This window comes from Alligator mississippiensis, chromosome 1, assembly GCF_030867095.1.
Source record: "Alligator mississippiensis isolate rAllMis1 chromosome 1, rAllMis1, whole genome shotgun sequence".
In the NCBI taxonomy this organism is placed as follows: Eukaryota; Metazoa; Chordata; order Crocodylia; family Alligatoridae; genus Alligator; species Alligator mississippiensis.
Window position 1 is genome coordinate 154,125,859 of NC_081824.1, and position 24,261 is coordinate 154,150,119.

Sequence of the window (24,261 nt, forward strand, 5' to 3'; positions counted from 1 at the left end):
TGGATTGGGGGTAAACTTGTTTTTCTCATACAGTGTTTTCCATTCTTTTTCTATATATTTATGGGGGGTTGTTTTTGTTTTGTTTTGTAATTATAATGTCTTTTTTAGGTTTAGAGCCCTTCAGGATTGGGCCATACACCAACTTTGTTAACATTGGTGAACGTTGCAATGTTGCAGGATCCAGGAAGTTTGCTAAGCTCATCATGAAAGACAACTATGAGGTGAATTGCTAATACCAGTTTTTTTAGATGGTGTACAAATTAAACCATATAGTTTTATAGCATTTCTTATGGCATTGCATTGCTTTTCAGCCATCATGTCTGGACATCTTACTCAGTCCATTTGCAAGAATTTGAATTCTGTTTCCTGGCTTTCTAAATGTTCTTTCTTTCTTTGTTCCCTGCTGTATTTAGTAGCAGTTGGTTAATGCCAGGGAGGGTTTAACTGGGGCTTTATTAGCTGTATAACTAGTGTTACTGAAAAATCTGTTCCTTGTTTGATTCTAGCTGCACAGCTGAGGGTGCTGTCTTGATCTGTGCTGTTTTTTCAGCAGTTTGGAGTCAAGGGTTGAACTGGGGAAGACAGGAAAAGTGCCCCAGAAAACCTTTCCACTGCAGCTTGGAACAGTTCTGGATCAGTATAAAAAGACCATGGATAAGATCCTCAGTTGGTGTAAATTGTTACAGCATTGTTCGTTTCAGATGTGACAGTTTACAGCAGCAGAGGATCTGTTATACTAGAGCCTGTTGTGCTGCCTCACACCATCTAAATTAAGATGTGGACACATGCAACAATTGAACTGTTTGAAGAATGTCACTGGGAGCCAGTTCACAAGTGTTGCGGTTTCGAGGCGTCCACATATACACCGCCAACGGTTCTCAATAGAACAGTCACCTTTAATGCATTTCAGTGCTGTGACCCAGTATGCCTTGTAGCAGCAAGTGCCTGGAGTCCTCAATTTGGTTGGGTAGGGCTGGGGCTGCCTAGTCTCCTGCTTCTGTTGATTGGAGGTTGGATATTCTAGAGGCTGCCCAAGGTCTCTGCCTCATGTTTCAACTTTAAGATGACTTTCCCTAGAAAATCACTTAATATCAGTTCACTTCCCTCCATATTCTACCCTGCACATACATCTCTATGCAGTTGCTGGCAATGCATAATACTTGACCTGCTTTCATGTAACCCACCCCTCACCATCCTGCAAATCATGTTGGGAGGCCACAGACCAAGGTGGATTTTAGACAATGGAAGTAATTGAGTGGCTTTGGAGGGAAAGTCCTTTTAAAGATGCAGCTTGAAGAGGCAACCTTAGGCAGCCCCTTGGAGCACCTAGCTCCTTAGGAACTCAGAAGTGGGGGCATCTCAACTTTTTGGACTCAAGGCACCCCTTGGAAAATGTCAATTCTTAATTGTCACTCTATAACCCTAAGGGCTGCTGTGATGCCCGCTGTGGACCAGCCTAGTCCCTCCTTTCCGTCTCTCTTGCCATGCCTTAATGTTCCTTTTCTGTTGATTGGGAGGCTGCCCCTGAGTCCTGGAGTGGGCTTCTTGGTGCCTAGTGGACTCATTTGATTTCTGGGCCCTCTGTCCACTACCACGCCCTTGCTGGCTTCTCTGCAGGCAGCTCATGTACCCAGTCAAAATTACTTGTACCCTGGTGGCATGACTGTACCTTGGCAGTCGCAACTCATGACCCTACTGGCCCAAACGTAAGCCATAAGGGCTTTAGTCATCACCTCTGTCATCCCCTGCAGCCATGCCCATGTCTGTCAGACAGGTGAAGACAGTCCTGTGCAGGCTCTAGTCCTCTTGGCTTTAGCTCGCATGTTACTCTGGCTGTAGGCCTCTAACTTGGGGCTGCTTGCTCTGACTCGTCTTCTTGGTCTCAGCTTGTTTCCTTTTCAAGGCTTAGGCTCTAGCCCCCTTGCCCCAGTCTCTCTCTCGCTCTCTCTCTGGCAGGGCCAGACTTGGAGTGCCTTTCTGCCATTCCTGTGTGGCCTCCTAACAACCTCTACAGCCACAAACTGGTCCTCTGGATGTTACTATCCTGATCACAACAAAAATGCAGCCTGTCCGGGTATGCACAATACAAAGAATAACCTGAATTAAATCATCCCTACTCTGGCTGAACTGAGAACACAAAGAAGAGGCTTCTTTGCCTTTGCATACCTGCAACCCCTTTACCATAACTGGGCTCTGATGGCCTGCCTGGATCCTTATTCTTTCCCAGCCAGGGCTAGAGTGACCCAAGGCCACCCTTGGAATGGTTTCCAAGGGATTTTCCCAAGTGGCATTGTCTGCATTCTTACCCTTTGGAGCACAAAGACTTTACTCTTAAAAGGACCTTGCAGGTTTTGCTTCTCCCTTAGCCTCCCAGTAACAGGGCAGGGGTTCTCTGTTACACAGTCATTTTTTTGACTACAGAAAAATAATAGATTAATCCTTGTGCTGCAAAAATCTCAAGGACCTCCACAACAGGTCAGAATCTTTTTATCTCAGTGAATTCCTATTTGAAATCTATGGGTTTGTCTTATGAATCATGTTTGCACACCTAATAGTGCCAACATTTTGTGGCACCCTGCAGCAGCCTTGAAATGATCTCAGGTCACCCCAGACTGCTGCAGAACCCCCTGTTGAGAATCACTGACTTGCAACAAGGAAGGAACTCTTATTAGGACTATAGGAAAATGACACTGTTATGTGAATTAGTGAAAGGGAAAGGCTTCCATTTGTGGTGCTAATCACTCTTTCTTTTTTTTAATTTCTCCTCTAGGAGGCTCTGAGTGTAGCCAAGGCACAAGTTGAGATGGGAGCCCAGATTTTGGATATCAACATGGATGATGGAATGCTGGATGGCCCAAATGCGATGGCCAGATTTTGCAAGTTAATTGCTTCCGAACCTGACATAGCCAAGGTTGTACCAGATTCAGCCCAGAGCGCAGATTTTGTTGTTGTTGTTGTTGTTGTACTCTGAATCCTAATTTCAGGAAAATGTTGATACCCATTGTCTTGCATACTGGAGGAGTGTGTGTGTGTATTTAGTTGCCCTCTGCTAGTTTTGTGGTGGGAAAGCTACAAGTATTGGACTGTGGCTCTTCCCTTCCTTTCAGAGAGGAGTCATACATGTTAAATGGGGGATGGCATATAGCAGAATGGACTTCTGAAGAATCAGGTTTTTATTATGCTCTTCCCTTTCCTTTGCTTTTCTTTCATTTGGCTAAATAAAATGTGGTCTTCTCCTACTGATCAACAGTCTATATATGGGAAGTATAAGGCTGTGTTTAGCAATCTTTCCTTGTATAGATTTCCTTCTGAAATCTTTCCTCAAGCTTTTTGAAGTTCAGGGGTTCATAAATAGCTGGGATATAAGGTAGTTTTAATGCCAAGAAATTAAACTTTCTAAAAATAAGTATTTGCATTATGAAGGAAGAGGATATAGAAGTAAAAATATCTCTACATAAGACAAAATATCCTATATGTTGTGTGGTGTGTGTTATGGAGTTGCTGTTTGTGTGCGAGTTAAAATGCTTTTAGATTTGTACTTGAAGGATGGGTTCTGGATGCTATTTTGTTTGTGGATAACTTCTATTTTTTATTTTTGGACTTGAAAAGCTGATACATTCGGAGGCTTGCTTTTATAATCTTTCTGGTGAAGTTGGTGAATGGTGCTTGGAACATTTACTTTTCATTTGCATTTACATTCTTTGTTTACCTTTCTGCTGGTTATAGGTGCCATTATGTATTGACTCTTCAAATTTCTCTGTGATTGAGGCTGGCTTGAAGTGCTGTCAAGGGAAATGCATTGTGAACAGCATCAGCCTGAAGGAAGGTGAAGAGGACTTTCTAGAGAAAGGAAGAAAAATTAAGTTATATGGAGGAGCTGTTGTTGTTATGGCTTTCGATGAAGTGGGTCAAGTGAGTGTTGCTTTTCCTATCGGACAGAGTTCATCATTGAAATTAAAGGCCCCTCACTCCTGTGGGAGGCAAAGTGGCCTTGTGTTCCTAGCCAAATATGATCAAAGAAGTCTGTGTAGTCTTAATTTTCTCTGCAGTTAGAGACACCCTGATTTATATCATGTTAATACTTTATACAGATCTACTGTTTCCTTGAAGCCACTAGATTGAGGTAATGAGGGCTTTTGTGTGAATAAGGGTGGTAGAAGAACAGCTTTAACCTTGCTCCATTGTAGAAAACCAAGGTCTGCTGATTGTAGAAGCCATGTTGGATTTGGTGGACCATAAGGCTACTCTCCTTCTCTAGATAACCAGCACAGCAGTTGGGTGGACAGGAATTTTACAGCAGGGACAGTTTTCCTTTTAAATTCTGTTGGACTTTTCCATTTTCTGGTTCAGAATCTGATTGGCATTTGGATCAGAAGGAAACCTGGGCTTGGGTCTGAATTTACGTAGTTGTTCCGAAAGTTGTATGTTTTCATAGAATCATAGAAGTAGGGTTGGAAGGGACCTTGTAGATCTTCAAGTCTGACCCCCTGCCTGGGCAGGAAGAAAACTGGGCTCAAGTGACCCCAGCCAGGTTGGCATCAAGCTGCTTCTTAAAGACCCCCAGAGTAGGAGCCAGCACCACTTCCCTTGGAAGTTGGTTCCAGATCCTAGCTGCCCTAACTGTGAAGTAGTTCCTACAGATGTCTAATCTAAACCTACTCTCCAACAACTTGTGGCCGTTATTCCTTGTTATCCCGGGGGGCGCTAGGGGAAACAAGGTCTCCCCCAAACCCTTCTGGTCCCCCCTAGTGAGTTTATAGATGGTCACAAGGTCCCCCCTCAGCCTTCTCTTGTGAAGGCTGAACAGGTTCAGGTCCCGTAGCCTCTCATTGTAGGGTCTGCCCTGCTGTCCCCGGATCATGTGGGTGGCCCTCCTCTGGACCCTCTCACTGTTGTCCACATCCCTCTTGAAGTGGGGCGCCCAGAACTGGACATAGTACTCCAGCTGTGGCCTGACCAGTGTCACGTAGAGGGGGAGGATCACCCCTTTGGCCCTACTTGAGATGCACCTTTGGATGCACGATAGGGTCTGGTTAGCCCTGCCGACTGTGACCTCGCATTGTCGGCCCATGTTCATCTTGGAGTCAATGATGACTCCAAGATCCCTTTCTGCCTCCGTGCTCTCAAGAAGGGAGTTTCCCATCTTAGAAGTGTGCTGCCAGTTACTGCTGCAGCACCCTGCACTTGTCCGTATTGAAACGCATCCTGTTTTTGTTAGCCCACCCTTGCAACCTATCCAGGTCTTTCTGCAGTCTTTCCCTCCCTACTAGCGTGCCCACCTCACCCCAGATTTTGGTATCATCAGCAAATTTGAACAGGTTGCTTTTCACCCCGTCGTCCAAATCGCTGATAAAGAAATTGAACAGTGCGGAACCAAGGACCGAGCCCTGGGGGACTCCGCTGCCCACTTCCCCCCAGGTCGAATATGACCCGTCCACCACCATCCTCTGAGTATGACCCTTTAGCCAATTAGCAATCCATCTGACTCTGTAGGCATCGATGCCACAGTCGCCTAGTTTTTTAGTGAGGGTGGGGTGGGAGACAGTGTCAAAGGCCTTGCTGAAGTCCAGAAAGACTACATCCACGGCGACACCTGCATCCAATGCTTTTGTGACCTGATCGTAAAAGGCAATCAGGTTGGTCTGACATGACCTGCCCCTAATGAAACCGTGCTGGTTTCCCTTGAGCATCATCCCCGATGCCGGCCCATCACAGATGTGCTCCTTGTTGATCTCAAAGAGTTTCCCCAGGATTGAGGTAAGACTGACGGGCCTATAGTTGCCCAGGTCCTCCTTCCTCCCTTTCTTAAAGATGGGGACCACATTGGCTATCTTCCAATCATCTGGCACCTGGCCTGAGCACCATGAGCGCTTGTAAAGCCATGCCAAGGGCCCAGCAATAACCTCTGCTAGCTCCCTCAACACCCTGGGGTGGAGAGCATCTGAACCTGCTGACTTGAACACATCCAGCCCCTCCAGAAGCACTCTAACCCGGTCCTCCTCAACCTTAGGCCTTAAGGCTTTTCCCTCAAGTCCGTCTTTAAACACTGTGGGGGAGTCCCGGTCCCTGCACAAGAAAATGGAGGTGAAGAATTTGTTAAAGAGGTCTGCCTTCTCCTCTGGCGCAACCACCAGATTGCCCAGTGCCTCTTGCAGGGGCCCCACATTTTCCAGTGCCTTCTTCACCCTCCCTATATATTTGAAAAAGGACTTTTTATTATTTTTCATCTTAGACGCTAGTCCTAGCTCTATGTCCGCCTTAGCTTTCCTAACAGCCCCCCTACAGGCCCGAGCAGTGGAGGTATGCTCTTCTTTGGAGATAGCCCCCCCCCTTCCACCGGGTGTACGCTGCCTTTTTGGCAACCAGGCATTCCCGGATGTCCTCGGTGAGCCAGGGAAGCTTTCGGGCACTCTTGTCCCCCTTGCTTCCTGTTGGGATTGTCACCCCTTGGGCCCTGAGTATCGTCTCCTTAAGGAACGACTACTCATCTTGGGCACTGAGTTCCCCTGCCCTCGAGAGCCCCAGCACCTCTGCCACCAATCTCCTCAACTCGTTGAAGTTGGCCCTCTTGAAGTTTAGGGCTACTGCCTTGCTGCAGGCCCTTGACACCCTGCGCTGGATGAAGAATTCCTGCAAGCGATGATCGCTGTCACCCAGGTGGTCAAGGACCTGGAGCCCCCTTACCAGATCATTGCCTGTGGCCAGGACCAGGTCCAACAGGACATTTGCTTGTACGTTGGAAATTGGGTTCATGCCAGAATCCCAGAGTGTCTCTCTGTCTCTCTCTAACTTAATTGTTCAAATCGACTGAATTAAAACCTTCAGATTTGATCTCTTCTCAGACTTTTCCTTTGAGTGCTTGTCCATATGCACATTCTCCCTTTATTTTTTTTCACTCTAGCAGCACTCGTACAGGATGCATGTGCCCTGCCTCTCCTCATCCTCTGTCCCCAGGACACAAAGGGTGATGTGTGCTTTTGACCCCTCAGTTCCCTTTGTCTGCCTTGTCCCCAGACAGTGCTTTACCAGTCCGATCCAGACTGGTTCTTGCCCAGCAGCTGCTCTCAGAATCTGCTGATGCTTTACTTCTAGCCTATACTCAGTGGTGGCAGATGACAGAACAAGGAGCAGTGGTCTCAAGTTGCAGCAAGGGAAGTTTAGGTTAGATATTAAGAAGAATTTTCTCACTAGGAGGGTAGTAAAACACTGGAACAGGTTACCCAGAGAGGTGGTGGAAGCTCCATCCTGGGAGATTTTCAAAACCCAGCTAGATAAAACTTGGGCTGGGAAGATCTAGCTGGGGATGGTCCTGCTTTGAGCAGGGGGTTGGACTGCATGACCTCCTGAGGTCCCTTCCAGCTTTCTATGATTCTGTGATTCCCCTTAATTTTTGGATCAACTTCAGTTAGTTACGTGATTTCTCTTCCCCCCCCCAGTTTGCTTCATCCTTTAGTAAGACATAAGGTTCCCATGGTCTACACACCATACAGCTTCTCTAGATAAGTGAGGCTCTGTGTCCCCATTTTTTCACTTTTACTGGGTCTCATTCTTCTTGTGGCCACTTGTGGATTTTGATGAAGCTCAGAAACATCCTGGCACCGAAGTCCTAGCACTGATGTCTGGTTTTAGAGAGTCCATTTTACCTCATCACTACCTGGGAAGCACAAGAACAAGTGCATGAAGCACTACTGTGACCTCTCCTTTGCCATTTATTCATCACGGATCAGATGCTTCAGTACCTGCAGTGGCTACTTCACTCCCTCAGCAGCCATCAGCTTTCCCATGCCATCCAGTAGTGCTGATATCTCCAGAGGTGTTGCTTTGTTTCATTATACGGAACATTTTTTGACTGTCCAGCCAGACCTGGAGGCCTGGACTTGCTTTCTGTAGTCTTGCTGACACCAGTATCAGATCTGTCAGGTCTGCAAGGGGGAACCAGTCCAGTCCCCTTTTCCAGGCTTGTTCAAGCCACCAGTTGATGTGTTTTCATCAGACTCTTCCTGTGATGCTCAGGATTCTAGCCATGCTTATCCTCTCACTTTCTTTCATAACAGTGGCAACACTTTTGGAGAGAAGCTGCTGTCTCGTGTTTCCTGGTTTCCAATTCATTGGTCTTGGAGGCTTTTCCCTAAATTTTGATGTGACCATTTTGTCCGTAGGTTATTGTTTATAGGGACATTCCAGAGATATGGCTCAGTAGCTGGAATAGCATTTCAATGCTGTAACATTATAGCTTCCCCAACCCTGGAATAATTATCTAGAAACAGTGTCCAGGATGGGAGGGGCTTTCAGTCTCTAACCTGCTACTTCCTTCACCCCTTAAAGAGGCTGAAGGTCAAGAAGGGCCACAGCTGGAGACCGGCAGGGTTGGAGAACCCACGGATGTCAGCTAGCTTAGGAGAAGGGCAATGCTTGCCACGAGTTTGGTCTTACATTAAGCACCAAGAAGACAAATGCTGTGGGCCAGAAAGTTCATAATAGGTGAAAATGTACTGGCTGTTGCAAGTAAATTTATGTACCTTGGCTCTGTTGTTACTAACAACCTGTCACTTGAGGCTAAACTGAATAGCCCTACTGGCAAAGCATCAGGTATCCTGACCACGTTGAGTAAAAAAGTATGGATCAACAACAAGCTGATAGACAGGGTCAAAGTATACCATGCTTGCATCATCAACGTTCTTTTGTATGGTAGCGAATCCTGGACTATGAATTCTATCCAGAAAAGCACCTCAGAAGTTTCTGCTTATGTTGACTTTGTCACATTCTCGGAATTTGCTGGCAGGACAAAGTTGCCGACGCTGAGGTCTTGGAACATGCCAACATCCTGAGCATCCCTTCTCTTCCCCGTCAGCATCAGCTTCAATGGCTTGGTCATATGCAGAGAAAGGATGGTGGCTTTATACCTAAGGATCTTTTGTATGGAGAACTTTTTATAGGAAGAAGACCATGCAGGTGTCCATATCTCTGTTTCAAAGATGCTTGCAAGAGAGAGAGATGAAGGCAATGAACATAGAGTCAAGCAACCAGGAGGAGATTGCCAAGGATCAAGGCACTTGTAAACAGTTTGTTAAGCATAGAATAAAGGCTTTTGCAGAAAGAAGAGCCAAGCCTGCAGGGGAAAGAAGAAACCTCAAGAAGAACTCCACACCAGGTCCAGGACTGTTAGATACAAACGTCACACATGATAAGTGCAGAAGGAACTACCATTCAAGGATTGGACTGCAGCCACACTCACAGATGTTCAATATGCTGATACCATGGTGCAGTTCTGTTATCTCATGAGACAGATGCCTATACCATTATGGAGTCTTCCAGAGCAGAAGTTGTGTTTGGTAAAGGAGTCCTGCAATAATTTTGTTTCGGACTCCAGACTTCAGGTGAATTCACCTATGAGAGAATGTGTATCTAGCGCTAGATGGTGAAAGAAGTTACTAGTCAGTAACTGGAGTTCTTTGAGCTCTTGTTGTCTATGGGCATATTGCACATTTTGCTCTCCTGTTCCTCTTTCTCCGAGTCTCTGGATTTTGTGGTTGAGAGGAAATAACGGGGTAGGAACCAGTCGTTAACACATGAGGTGATGTAGGGTGCATACATGATGGAGTATTGTTAGGAGTGCTTGAGGTACATGTGTCAGGTATCCAGGTTGTAGCTGTATTGTACACATGGGGAACACATCTCAAAACTGTTTAGTTGTTTAATTTCTCTTTGAACTCAAAAATCTGGTTCCTTCTTGTACCCTCTCACAAATTCAGACTTCGACCTGACCTGCAAGCTTGGATCTCTAGGGCTTTGTTTTCATCCCAGCTCTGGTGCTAATAGAATTTTTTTATTCTTCTCTCTTTCCAGGCCACAGAAACAGAAACCAAAGTTGCAGTGTGCACCAGGGCTTACCATCTCCTTGTGGAAAAAGTGGGCTTCAATCCAAATGATATAATATTTGACCCAAATATTCTGACTATAGGTACTGGAATGGAAGAACATAACCTGTATGCAGTTAACTTTATGAAGGCAACAAAAACTATAAAAGTAAGAGTTTTTTGGTAATTTTCATTTTATTTATCAGAACTCCTTTAAAAATCCCCAGTGCTCCAAAAGAATTGACGGCCTAAATTAATTCACAAAGAGCTATTTTTGTGTACTGTATAAGCTTCTCAACATTGCTGTGTTTCCAGTAGAACAAAATGATACAATGCTCTAAATATAACCCAATCCATTAACTGTACTGTAAATATACTTACATTAATTAAATCGGGCAACAACCACATTCAGCAGTTGTGGCCAAAAGACCTCTCTCAGGACATGTGAATGCTGCCTCATTTAATTAATGTAAGTTCAGTTATTGTGAATGGACTACATCCCTTTGAAGTCTGTTATAACTTATCTTTATATTTAGTTAAAGTGCATTGGCCGGGAAGTACAGTAATGAAGGGCATTGCTTGAATACAGCCATGTTACCCATTCTGCGTTTTATATTTAAAGGGGTAACATGATGGGTCCACTTATTGCCAGTCCAAACAAATGGAGGGAGTGGGTACACAGAGCTATCCAATCTCCACCATGTAGCTGAGGGACCAGCAGATTTGGGGAATGTAGACTGGCTTAGTGTTCTTTTATGAGAAATCTCCAACCCTGTGCGTATAGAAACAGTCCAAACAAAATGAAGCTGCCTATGGTAGTAGTGAGCATGGAGGAACCATTTCAAGCCTTGTTATAGGGACGTGGACTGGGGCTGTTTCTTATCTTAGTTGGGGGTCTGTTAGAGAGGAATGGACCAATAAGCTGCTCTCTGAAAGGGAGGCAAATCAAATTAAATAGGTGGTAGGACATCAGACCTGGGCAGCTGAGGTGCTGGAGAGGCAGTGCATCACATTGATTTGTGTGGGAGCAGTAAAAGGATGTTAGGACATTTTGTAGTTTTGAAAAATTTGGTAGCCAATAAGAATGTCTGACAGAAGAGAGATTTTTGTGGAATTGCCTCCTCCTTAATACCCAAACTGCAGTTTACGTCCAGAAAAGCAGTTTATCTGAATGACTCCATCCCAAGCAGTAATCTCACCGGCAAGCATCCAGTGAAAAGATTTGGAGTGCTGAGAACTGCATGGGAATAACTGAGGTGGGGTCAGGGGAAGGTATTCCATTGTATTAATTACAAGCAGGCCTTTGTTGCTACAGGGGACAATGGAGAAAAGCAGTGCATGGGACTTTTAGCACCTCACAGGGCACATGTACACAAGACGCTACTGCACAGTAGCTCACTGTTACTGTGCAATAGCATGGCCTGGCACTAACTGTGCGGCAATGATACCGCATAGTAGTAATGAGCTACTGCGCAGTAGTAACAAGCTACTGTGCAGCAGCATTGGGGGGAAAAAAACATGCAACGATGGTGCTGCGCAGTAACTGGTGTACCTGGTGCTGCGCAGTCATTTAGTACTTGCTTATGCAAGTGCTAAATGACGGTGCAGTAACAAATGCACAGTCCGCCACTCATGTAGATGCGGCCACTGTATTCAGTCTACCAGTTGTGGTTCTGTCTTCCCCCTGTCTTCCTTTGTGAGTCATGAAGGGTATCCACTAAAATTTCTCTCCCATAGGTGAAGGCAGCAGAATCCTCATTCAGAGTCTGCTGCTTTTCTGCTTCCCATTATCAAGCCTTCAGCTTTGCAGATGCTTTTAGCCCAATAATAATCTCTTCCCTCCAGCTCAAAAATAGGATTTAGTTAGTATGTCCATGACCATGATGATTTAAGACTCTTTGTAGCCAAAAAAAAAAAAAAAAAGCGGGGGGCAAATGTTGAATTGGGACTTTGCCAAAACATAGGATTGGCAGGCACTTCCTGAGTCTGAGACTAGCTTCCTGCTGTTGCAGGCCACTGTCTCATCTCTGTGGTAAACAGCTCAAACTCCATCTTCAGGTGTTAACATGTTGGATCCTTCTTTACTGCATTTTAGCCAATTTATTTTTTCTCTCTCTCTTTTTTTTATAAAGCAGAAGCTGTTAAACTTTTTTCAGAGTGTGAGCCCCATTGCAAAAGGCCAACCGTCTACTGCAGCAGCTCTGTTCCCATTTGCTTTAAAGTCTCCTTTTTCCAGTCACTCATTCACCGTAGCACCTGTCTTTTTGGAGACTTCTTGGGAAGCTTTGCCTGTGTGTGCCTAGGCTGACTCTGAGGCCCCCTCTACTCATTGCATGTATTATGTATGCAGTTGCCTGGTTAATTGCGCAATTAATTTAGACTGGCTGCACATGCATATTAACTTTGGCATCTTAAAAAAGGTCAACCAGCTACAAAGTTATTGCTGGAAAATATGTAATAACTTTTATAGCTGGTTTCTATCCAGCTTTAATTTGCACATGTAACCTGTGCTCCTGTCAGCTGATCAGAGCTCCCAGATGTGGGGGGCCCATGTATACCCCCAAGCCTGGTAGCTCCCAGCTGAGGGGGTTCCCAGATGTGGGAACTTGCTTCTTTCTGGTGCAGGGTAAAGCCAGGATTGGGTTCTTCTTGCACCAGCACTCAGATGCAATGGGATCTAATTCAGGATCCCACAATTACATCTCCTGCCATGCACGTGTGGCATGGAAGGAGGTGCGATTGTGTAGATTGCTCAGCTGTTAGATCCCGTTGTGCCTTTACCTGCCTGTGTAGAAGGAGCCTTAGTTTCTTATCTGTGTGGAAGAGTCTGATTAACTGTGAAAGTGACTTGAACCAATGAGAGAAACTGAATTATTGTTGTCCCATGAATTCCTGGCACTCCACAACCCAAGTGCACAGTGCTTGGTGTATAATTTGTCCCCTCTCTTTGAAAACTATTTTGGTAAATTTTGAGCTTGCTGAAGTTTTCATTCTGTTGCTAGGAAATGTTGCCAGGAGCCAGAGTTAGTGGAGGACTTTCCAATCTGTCCTTCTCTTTTCGGGGGATGGATGCCATTCGAGAAGCAATGCATGGAGTTTTCCTTTATCATGCAATTAAGGTATGTGCTTTCTGTTGGTCTTACTTGTGCTCTGCAGTCTTGTGGTCTTTTATTCATAAAAATCTGGGGGTTTCTTTCAGTATGGCATGGACATGGGAATAGTGAATGCAGGGAATCTTCCAGTATATGACGATATCCCTAAGGATCTTCTAACTTTGTGTGACAATCTTATATGGAATAAAGACCCAGATGGCACAGAGAAGCTATTGCGTTATGCCCAGGTAACTTTCACTTTTCTGTCTTTTGTATACCAGTTAGATTGTGACATTTAAGCACTGACCACCAGATAAATTGAAACACACAAACTACGTAAAGCTTTCAAGGGTGATAAGAAAAAACACCACTGTTGTTGCAAGCAGCCCAGTTACCAAAGGAAACCAAAAGAAGCGAGCCAGGCACCCCAATGGATTGCACCATATTACATCATATACTGAAGGTCCACAAAACTATCCTTCCAGCTGCTAAGGAGAGTTTGTTGCAAAGGCACCTTCTAAAGGAATATTGCTGCAAAATTATACTGTAGTTTGGGGGAAGGAGGGTAGAAGCTACCTGCTAGATGAAGAGGGCAGGTTTTGTTGTGCCAACAACAGAAAGTTTTTTTTTTTTTGGGGGGGGGGAGATAACATCTTATCTGCTGAAAGGAACGCCTTTGGTTAAAGCACTAAAATTAAATTCAGTCCTGGATTCAGTTCTCAGTTGTACCATAGTCATCCTGTTTGTTCAGGTTTTTGGTTTAGGCTAACTGTGTGTATGTAAAAATACTCCCTAAACTACTCTTTTTTTGAAAGGGTGTTTTGGAAAGACATACTTTAATATTTGTGAGATGTTCTGATGATGGGTGGCAATTGTAAAGGAACCTAAATAGAAGATGGACTGTGTGGGCATAGAAACAAATGGCAAAATTCCTGCTGATTTCAGTGAGGTCAAGATTTCATAGTTTGATTGCAGTTGCTTCTCTCTCCCCTCCCCATTCAACTGCATGCTGCATCCTCCTCTCTCCTCTTATAAGGATAGGGGAGGGGGCAGGTCCAGACACAATTGCCTGTGGTATTAAAGTGCATGTGTTCTTTATGGCCTATAAGCCATACTGTAGACATGCCTGTGTAAGAACAAGGGCAAAAAATCTAAAACTAATAACAGGCAGACCTTCTTATTTCCACATTATCCCTTGCCTTTGCTTTCTGTGAGACTGAAAGTAACCTTTAGTTGCATTCTTACTGTGAATTTATTCTTCTAATACGAGTTCATTTATAATTTCCCTTTGCTATATAAGATCATTCAAATATTTACAGCATCTAGAATTTCCTAGAGAAAAAATCAGAACCTAAAAATAAAAGCAAACATGCAGATGTGAGTAAAAAGAGAAATAGTTGAAATGACAGATTCACAAAAGTATTTCGGATCATAAGATCTTAGGGGTCAAAGGAAAGCAGGGCTGAAAGGGTCATCTCGTCCAGCTTTCTTTTGCAGGTGGGAGTATCCCTGACTAAACCATCCTAGCCGACTGTATCTAAGCCTCTCTTGAAAGTTTCCAGGGATGAAGATTCCACACCTATTTTAGGTAGCCTGCTCCAGTGTTTGGACGTCCTCATAATCAGAAAGGTTTTCCTAATCTCCAAAATAAATTTTCTTTGCTGCACCTTGAGTCCATTGCTTCTAATCCTGTCCCCTAATGCCACAGAGAAAAGCCCATCACCATCTTCTAATTGCCCTTCAGGTATTTGAAGGTGGTTATCAAATCCCTTCCCCCCCAACCCTTCCATCTTCTCTTCTTCAGATAAAATAATCCTAGTTCTTTTAGCCTATCCTCCTCAGTATTGCCTAGTAATCAGTTTGGTTCCTCTGCACTGAAATCTTTCCAAACTGTCCATATCCATCTTGAATTGTGAGGCCCAAAACTGGACAAAGCATTCCAGATGAGGTCTCACCAGTGCGGAACAGAGTGGAAAATTCACTTCGCTTGATTTTTAAAGCGACACTTCTGTTATTACAACCCAGTATGCTTTTGCTTTTTTTGGCTCATATTCATCTTGTGGTCTTCTATAACCTCTAGGTCCTTCTTTGCAGTACTGCAGCCTTTCTCCATTAAATTATTCCATTCCAAATGCAGGACTTTGCATTTGACCTTGCTGAATTTTATCTGATTGGTTGCAGATTGATTGATTCCATTTTTCCAGTCTAGGTTCCTAAAAAATACAAATAGCTGCTAGATAGGACTTCCAAAAACTTCCGGACAAATTAAAATGCTAAATACACTTATAAATCAACCCTAATCTGTGTCAGGTAGGTTAAAAGTCACCTTGATTTAAGATTTTTCTTAATTTTTAAAGGCAATTGATAAGCCACTTAAATATAGTTCTACAACCCTGGAGATGGATTGTTTAAGCTGTTCTTGTGCAGGAGGAAGATTTTGAATACAAACAGGGCATGAAAAGTAGAAACATGAATGGGTAAAACAAATATTTTCATTCTTTCCCAAAGTGTACAGGAAGTCATTGTTGTTACTTTATTGGCTACCTTCTTCTCCAGTTGGCTGCCTTACTGTAGTCCTATCCTAGTCTCTAAAAGAGAAAGCATCTACTTATCCCCAGTGTCTTTAAAAGCTGTACTAAAACTCAGCATAACGTTTTAGCAAATTGTCTGTAGAAAATCCATGTGTCCTTCATTGGAGATAAGAATTGTGAGTTAGGTTTTTTTGTATGGACGTTTTGCTCAAGTTTTGTATTATGCACGATTAAAAGTTGGATGTATCCAGGCAAATTCTGGGAGATTTTGCTAAAGCCTTGTATGCATCTTTTTTAGTACATAAGGTTTTGTGCAGGACCTTTTCACTAGGGTGAATTTTGCCTATCAAGTCGCTTATATAAGTGTAGGTTTTTTTTCACTGACTTGGTGCTGTGCATTTAAATGTTTTGATTTTTTGTTGTATTGGCTATTTTTATTTTTTGTAATGAATATGGGGTGCTGCAATCAGCAGCCCATATATTTTCTTCATTGTGGTGTGAGAATATTTGCAGTTGTATCTAATAATCACATTAGTAAAGAAACTGCCATACTAAATCTGATGGATAGTCCATCTGGAGCATCCTGCCTCCCTCACTGCTCCAAAATGGGGCCCCTTACCCATTTCCCTGGACATCTCCTGGCAGCCATAAGCCAAGCCATAAAGCACCTTGCCAGTTGACAAATGCAGAGAAAAGAAGGCCCTCGTACTTGTTCCCCTAATGGATGCTCTTGAGTAAAATGATGATCACATTGAAGTTGTTGGGAATTTTTGCCATTGGCTTCAGTGGAGTCAGGGTTTTATCTTTGCTGTTCGGAATCATAGAATCATAAAAACGTAGAGGTTATCTCATCCATCTCCCTGCCCGAGGCAGGATTATCTCCATCCAAACTATCCTGTACAAATCTATCGTCTAAACTACAGTCATTCTGAACACAACCCTAACACACAACACCCTAACCTGCCACAGGTAAAGCAGGGGGAACCATGATAAGGGCAACTTTTCTCTGTCAGATTGCACCACAGAAACAGTCTGCCAAAACCAAACCAACAATGGGCGAGAGAGACTGAATCCTTAACTGTGCACTTGGATGGTAGAAGTTTTGGTGCTTTTGAATACTACCCCTGCTAGTAGAGTAAAACCTGAAAATGCCTTTGAACAGGGCGAGTGAAACAGCCCGTTGTGTATATGTGCTCTTCTGAGGACGTAAAACGTCTTAGCTTGAAATAGTTCTGGAAGCCCTTGGCTTCAAAAGCCATCTGGAACGTGACATAACATAAACTGTAGCCCAGCAGGAACTGAACCAATGCCAAATTAATTAGTTAGGATTTTAAAATGTCATGGCACTCTGCTGGCCAAGAATCAATTTGTTACATGCCCAGAAGTAACACCCCCCCCCCCCGTTTCCTTTGTCTACATTTTCATTATATCATTAACTCCTCAGGTCAGGGACCTGTCAGTTCTGCTGGTATGTACAATATCACGCATGCTGCACTGTGTAAATATGTAGTAAAGTTTTAAATTTTAATATCAATAGGCATGTCTACACATGCTTATCGCCCTGGAGTTTATTGCTCTGGGTACGCCATTTAAATGTGCGCTTGGGAGTGCAGCGCATTGAGTTGCGTCAGAGCAGCCCCAGCTGGTAGGGGACCCAGGGGGTCAGCCTGCCAGCTTGGGGCTGCTCTGACCTGATCTAAGTGTGCTGTGGAGGGGCTGGCTGGAGCATAAAGGTGTTTGTGTGGGGCTAGCCAGAAGGCAGCTCCCACACTGAAGCACCCTCATGGCCCTGCCAGATGGGTCAGCATCTACACAAGTGCTGCTGCACACAAAAAACCCTGCAGCAGGTACTATCCTGCTGCAGAGTTAATTCATTTCCTGTGCCCTAATAGGGCCGCATGTGTAGACACCAAGACATTTACTGTGGAGCTAATTAGGTAGTTCCACAGTAAATGTCTTGTGTAGATATCCTCAATGTAATATAAAATTAGTAGTGTGTGATGTATGTACAAATGCAGTTCTTATTTTTATTCTTAAAGATATAAAACACCAAATTCTGATATTGTTATTGGTCCTGCCAAACGCCCAGGAATTTCAGTGCTTGCTTGCTCACTCCCTCTTTCAGACTCACACCCAAGGAGGAAAGAAGGTGGTACAGACTGATGAATGGCGGAACAGCCCAGTGGAAGAAAGGCTAGAATATGCACTTATCAAGGTAGCTTGCTATAAAAAACTGCTTTGCCTAATCAAAGTGTGTAGCGTGAAGGGTTCATTATCGTTATAAAGATTGCAATGCAGCCATTAAAAGCTTTTTATCATAAAAGTCATAAACTGCTGTACCTGTACTACTGATAACGCTTTTAAATCTTTGAAACAAAGAGAAATGTGATAACGGTACTTCACAACTGGCTGCTTTTGTATTTTACGTAGCCAGGGTCAGTAGAATTTTAGATTTGGTCAGTCTCACATGCCTTAGGTTGCTTACTAATTCATTTCACTTTCCATTAACAGGAGGATAAGATGGTTGAGTTACAAATATGAGGGGGAAAAAATTCATTCAAACTTTAGGAATATCTGCTGCTGATGGAGACATCTAGCAGGCCAGGTTTTATTTGACTTTACAATTAGTAAATGTGCAGATGTGTAAACATTGCTTTAGACAATTGATCTATTTGTACTGTTGTTGTGCTTATTGCTAAGTAAAAGATTTTTGAGGTGTAGGGAAACAGATATATAATATAATATAATGGAAAACATAAGGAAAAGTTGTGTGGGGATTTTTTTGTTTTTATTTTGTTTGGTTTTTTTAGGGCATTGAAAAATATGTTATTGAGGACACAGAAGAGGCAAGGTTAAACCATGAAAAATACCCCAGACCTCTGAATATAATTGAAGGACCTCTGATGAGTGGCATGCAAGTTGTTGGTGATCTTTTTGGTGCTGGAAAGATGTTTCTGCCTCAGGTAAAAAGGAGAATAATTTCTTTGAGTCCCACTTCCTCACACCTAGCCCATCTATCTCTCCAGTTAAGCCAAGGACAGGCAAAATGTGGCCTGCCAGGCAATTTTCATCCAGCCTGCAGATGCTCACCAATTAATTGTACTCTGCCAAACCTGTGTGCTTCTCTCCCACCCTCCTGCACGGGATAGCCCTGGCCAGCACACACGGCTTCCGGGTGGAGCTGCTGCCCCCACGGCTGCAGCTGCCAGGGGAGCTGCATGTGGTGGCAGGGAGCAGGGCCAGGCCACTGGCTCCCATCACACAGGGCTTCCCCCCTGGTGGTGTGCAAGTCCTGGGAGCTACACGTGAGCCCTGTGTGATAGAGATGGGCTGACCTGGCTCCACTCCTTGCCATCATTTTGCAACTCCTGGTACTGGCTGGAGCCACGCACTGCCTGGCAGCTGTGTGTGCATCAGCCATGAGCACCCTGAGGGCCTGCAGCTGCTGCTAGGGAGCAGTCCCCACACCCCTCCAACCCTCCCTCAACCCCCTCCCCTCCATTAACTCACTCTCACACACACACACACACACACACACACACACACACCCCCTCATGCCCCCCCATACCCTACAACCCCCCACACACTCTACACAACACACCATACATGCGCGCATACACCCCCTCCCACACACAAGTAAGATTTTATTTTTGAGCTTTTATACAATCACTTCTATATAGACTACACAAACATACATAAATCAGGACAAAAATATTTTTAAAAATAAGATATTTTATAGTAGATGTTTGATTTTTAGTATCTGATTTGTTTTTTTTTATTCTGGTTCCAGGATGGCAATCCAAGATTATAGCAAATGGCTAAAATCTTTGAACACAGAGTAGATATTTCATATCTGCACAGAGGGTCCTTAATTGAACTTATACCCTAAGACTCAGCTTTCTGGTACTTAAAGTGCTCTCTGATGCCATCCCAGGGTCATGTTCCACATCAGAAAAGCAGAATTTTAAGGAATACTTCAGAGGGGGAGAGGGACTTCATGGCAAAGGTCACGTGTTAGGGGGAAGGATTTCCAGTCCCCAAAATGGTGACCAGGGGGTAGGGCACTTGTCAAGGGTTGGGGCTACAGTTGTGGCCCTCCAGCCCTGAGTTATGCCATATAAAATGTGTCCATAAATGATTCTGTTCTGGCTTTCTTCTTCAAATGAGCTAGAATTCTTGAATTTAGACAGTTTAGGTGCACCTATTTGAAAATAATTTTTTTTTCATTTCACTTGGCCTTTCTATGTGGCTACGGTTTTATTATTTTTTTGCCTCTTGTTGCTTCAGCCCCCCATCCTTTCTTTTAGGGCCTCTTTTGATTGCTGCATATTGTGCACCTCCTATGCCTATTTAAGGAATGTATAATTTTATTTTTAATGAGTTTTTATTGAAGTTTCTGATCTTAGAAAGTGCTAAGGACCCAGAGCTCGCATTGCCGTCTTTTTGTTTTGTGGTCCTTAAACACACCTCTCATGGTCACACCTGAAGATCCTGGTTCTACAGTGAGATCTATATGAACAGAACCCCACTGAACTCGATGGGCCTGGGAACTAGCAGTACAGAGTTCGCTAACAGACTGGGATCTTTGGAAATACTTGGTTTGATTTGCTTGTTTTCTCTAATTGGGATTAAAAAAATCAGTCATTGAAGGGCTGTTGTTGTTTCTCTGTGTCTGACAATTTTTTTTCCTTTATTTGTCAATTCAGGTGATAAAATCTGCTCGAGTTATGAAGAAAGCAGTGGGCCACCTCATTCCTTACATGGAAAAGGAAAGAGAGGAAATGAGATCTGGCACTATAGAAGAAGAGGCAAGTTAATTTCTCACCCTAAAACTCCAAAATTCTTGTAACCTCTTCCACCTTGGGGTTGTTTGCAGGTTTGAAAAGTGTTCTCTCTCTCTCTCTCTCTCCTCTTTCCAAACCCTTAAAGAAAACATTAAGTGACACTGCCCAAGAGATCCTTAGATCCTACTTAATGTCTTCCTAGACAGTTAAAAGTCTGTTAACAGTTAACTGTCTTCCTAGACAGTTTACCATTGGTAATTATTATTTAACAGTACCCCCACACCAGTTGTCTCAATCCTGAAGTTATTTAATTTGGTCTTTCTTTCACTAGTTTACTAATGGCACTGTGTTTAAAAGCCTTACTGAAGTCAAGATATACCTGCTTCCCCTTTTCACTAGGCCTGTTTCCCAGTCACATTGCTTTGACGTGATCTGTAGTTGACACATCCATATTAGCTATTATCAGCTTATTATCCCCTATAATTATATAAATTGACAATTTAAATTATTTATTCCAGTATATTTCCAGGTACAGAAGTTTGGCTGCCTGCTCTATAATTCCCCAGATACTCCTCTTAGAGACAGGTACTATGTTTGCCCTTCTCTAGTCCTCTGAGACTTTCCATTATGCTCCATAACTTCTTAAAGGTAATTGTTAGGTGCTTCTGAAATTGTAACAATATTAAGGATTAATTTTTAAATATGAGATGGAACCCTCAAGTCGTAAATCTAAATTTTAAAAATTTTCTTGGGTGTTCCTTACTTGAACACATTCAAATTAATTTCTTATTTCTGTGCTACAGACATCAAGGTAAATTACTCCAGAACTTATTTTCATTTGTTCTCCATCCTGTGCAAAATTTAATTTAATGAGAAAAGGAGCATGTCCTGTTTCTCCTTCCCTATACTCGCTATGGTATGGGGAAAAGCACCCCCTTAGCTATCTCTTGTAAATTTGTGTCTCCTCTCCAAGGGGAGTACAGTCTGTTTCCCTTCCTCTCTTCCTCAATTCCAGTGGTAAGATACATTTTTTTTTCTTCTGCTGCCTCCTGTCCTGAACCAACACCTGTCTGTTTTTAACTAACTGCACAAATGACTGCTGATAAGCTTCTTGGGCCTCATCTAATGTCCACTGGAGACTGTTGAGAATCATTTCTATGGATTGGATCGTATTCTCAGCCTTAAGGCTTTTGTGACATAGCTGTTTCTCACTGTGGAGAATAAGATGTAAAATAAGCACAAGCTGTCTGCAGAGATGTCAACTTTTACAAATGTCATCCTATCTTGATAGAGGTGTTAGACGAAGAATCAACTAGACTCAGTGCTACCTTCTGCAGACTATGAGGGGCTTGGTAAATACCACTCCTTCTTGGAGGAGGAAAGAGAGAGGCTAGTAGTGTCTGTCCCGTAGAATAGCTGCTGACCCTCTGAAAACACACTTGCACACCAGCAAGCTTTTATCCTGGGGCACTGTGACCTTCAGCACCATTTCAGTCACAGACCTGCAGGGAATGCAGTCTCTTCATTTACATCTGAGGATGAATGACTGTGGTTGCAGACCTGGAACAGAATAAGAAAAGAACCAGTTGGGCCTGTGCCCAGAATCAGTATGCCAGCTCATTTAAAACAGATGAAAACATTGTGTTCTAAAATAAAATACAGCTACACTGAAGTATGTACTCTGGCCCATATTGCTTGCCGTCTGGCATAGACTTTTTTTCTGTGTTCCACTCAATCTGTTATTTTTTTCCCTAGGGCATCCATCACCAATTGAGTCAACAGTAGTTAGTAGACAATGGAACTTTACATATCAGTGGGTTTTTTTTCTGTTTGATTTGGCATTTTAATTTTTGTGGTTCCCCATAACATACGCTTTTCTAGTCTTCCTTGTCATCGATAGCACCTCCCTCTAACATGGCACCTCATGAACAAGTGTTTTCCATTGTTCACTATCTGAAAATGGAAATACTGGAGCGCTACTAGAAGATCTAGTCATTTTAGTAAACAGGGTTATCTCTGGGGATCCCCATTTTTTTTAAATTCATTCAGTTTGAGATCGCAGGTGCCAGTAAAAGACTTGCTGTGACTGAGAGCAGTACTGGCTGCTGAATATGAGGGAGATGCATGATGGTCTAACAGGCCTAGAAAAGAGAACATGCTGCACAAGGACGAAACAGTTTCTCTGTTCCTAGATTTGTAAAGGAGATAAAATACTCAAATGAACATTTTGGATTTCAGCGTACAAGTAAACCCAAGTTTCTTCTCAGCTTTGCAAGTCTGTTACAGCAACCTGCTCTTACTCGTGACATGAAAGCAACCTGTAAGATTTTTGTCCCACTGGAGTTGAAGAAGTTCCACTGTGTCCGCTATTAAATGTGCTCTCTGACCAGGATTGGGCAGCCTGGCACATAGAAGCTAAGTTGACCAGACTTATGAAGGCAGTGAGCTACCTCATTCCTTACAAGTGAACAAGTGAAACTTGTTCTTCAGTTGGTTTACTAGCAGTATTGGTTTTATGAATTATATTAGTAACGTCATTTATCATGATCATTTGTATAAAATAATGATGTAGTAGCTTCTGTGAACCAGAGCCAGGGATTAGGATTCCACTGTTAAGAGCTGTACAAATAAGTTGAACTTTCATCATAATTCTAAAGATTGGGGTTTTTTTTTTCTTTTGCAGGACCCTTATCATGGCACAATAGTGCTTGCTACTGTAAAAGGAGATGTGCATGATATTGGCAAGAACATTGTGGGAGTGGTCCTAGGTTGCAATAATTTCAGGTAATAGGGCTAGTCGTCATTTCTTGGTCTTTATCACAGTATAATGTTCCCATCTGAATTGCAGATAGATATTCCATGTTCAACCTTAATAATTAAAGTTAAAATAGGGCATAAGCAAAGGCAGGATTGCTAATCCCAAGCATTAAAAAAACAAGCAGGGTCTTGTTTTAAAATGATGATTTGTTTTAAATGTTGGGTTACTTTAATTTGTCTTCTCTTGTTTTCACCTACTCCTCTTTCCCCCTCTTCGCTGCCCTCCACTCAGTAACAAAAAGGGTGGTATAGAGGTATATTTGTGTTCTGTCCCATTAGGCTGAGAACCTCAACTTATCACACAATTCTAAAATCTGGAGCTTTAAGAAAATGTCAAATCTTGCAAGGTCTGTACCAATGGGAACTGGCAATCATGAAGGCACAGTTATAGACTTGTAAACCTGCTTAGTCAGGAGACCTTCGGGTGGTGCACACAGTCAAACCTGGTTCAAATCTATACCCTACTTGCTCACACCTCCAACATTTAGGATAAATTTTATTGTTTTTTGGCCTCTCTTTGGAAGAGACTACAACCAGAAAGGAAAATGTTTAACAGAATAGGTTTCATTTAAAAAAGGTTACATTTCTGAACTTGGGTAAAGCTGTTTTAATGCATATAACAGCATTTTAAATTACCTTTTCTCATGAACTTTTATTGATTTACTTTGGGCTTTCTCATGCTTTATTTAGGCTGAACTATTTAGTGAACTGAAGTCAGTGTATTCTGTCACAACGAGTGGAAGTGATGCTGAATGAAGCCAGCAGGCTGAGGCAGCTGGCTAAAAAATAAGTGCTTACTTGTACAAGTGCTTTGGTAATGGTTAGTAATAATGAGAATAGGACATTAGATTATGACACAATTTAATGTTAGCAATTTTCTTTTATTTTCCCAAACGTGGCTTTGGTTTTGAAGCATTTAATAATGCATAGAAAAACTAAATGTGAATGTAATTATAAGCCTTGCTCAAGATGCATTTTGTACTGAAACTTTTGGTATTTACTGACAGCTCTGAGCCACTTTTCATCAGTTTCATTGATCTGTTTGTGTATTTGTATGTAAGCAATCATTAAGCAAGGGACAGTCTTGTATCTTGTGTCTTGTATGTTACTTTGATAGTAGGACTAGTACTGCATATAGGTTTCAAAGAGTTTTTATAGTATGTGTGTGAATACTCCATTC

At 43.0% G+C, this 24,261-nt stretch overlaps 1 protein-coding gene across 6 annotated transcripts in view; it reads left to right on the forward strand.

Annotated features, from left to right (window-relative positions):
* MTR (5-methyltetrahydrofolate-homocysteine methyltransferase) overlaps positions 1–24,261 on the forward strand; it is a 75,295-nt gene that overhangs the window by 28,815 nt on the left and 22,219 nt on the right. For all 6 annotated transcript variants that reach the window (XM_019479749.2, XM_019479748.2, XM_059715684.1 and 3 more), the window contains 10 exons: positions 109–221; positions 2,771–2,911; positions 3,727–3,912; positions 9,847–10,026; positions 12,860–12,976; positions 13,057–13,197; positions 17,606–17,695; positions 18,291–18,443; positions 20,187–20,288; positions 22,948–23,048. In XM_019479749.2, the coding sequence (XP_019335294.1) occupies positions 109–221; positions 2,771–2,911; positions 3,727–3,912; positions 9,847–10,026; positions 12,860–12,976; positions 13,057–13,197; positions 17,606–17,695; positions 18,291–18,443; positions 20,187–20,288; positions 22,948–23,048 (1,324 nt within the window). The remainder of the gene's footprint in view (positions 1–108; positions 222–2,770; positions 2,912–3,726; positions 3,913–9,846; positions 10,027–12,859; positions 12,977–13,056; positions 13,198–17,605; positions 17,696–18,290; positions 18,444–20,186; positions 20,289–22,947; positions 23,049–24,261) is intronic.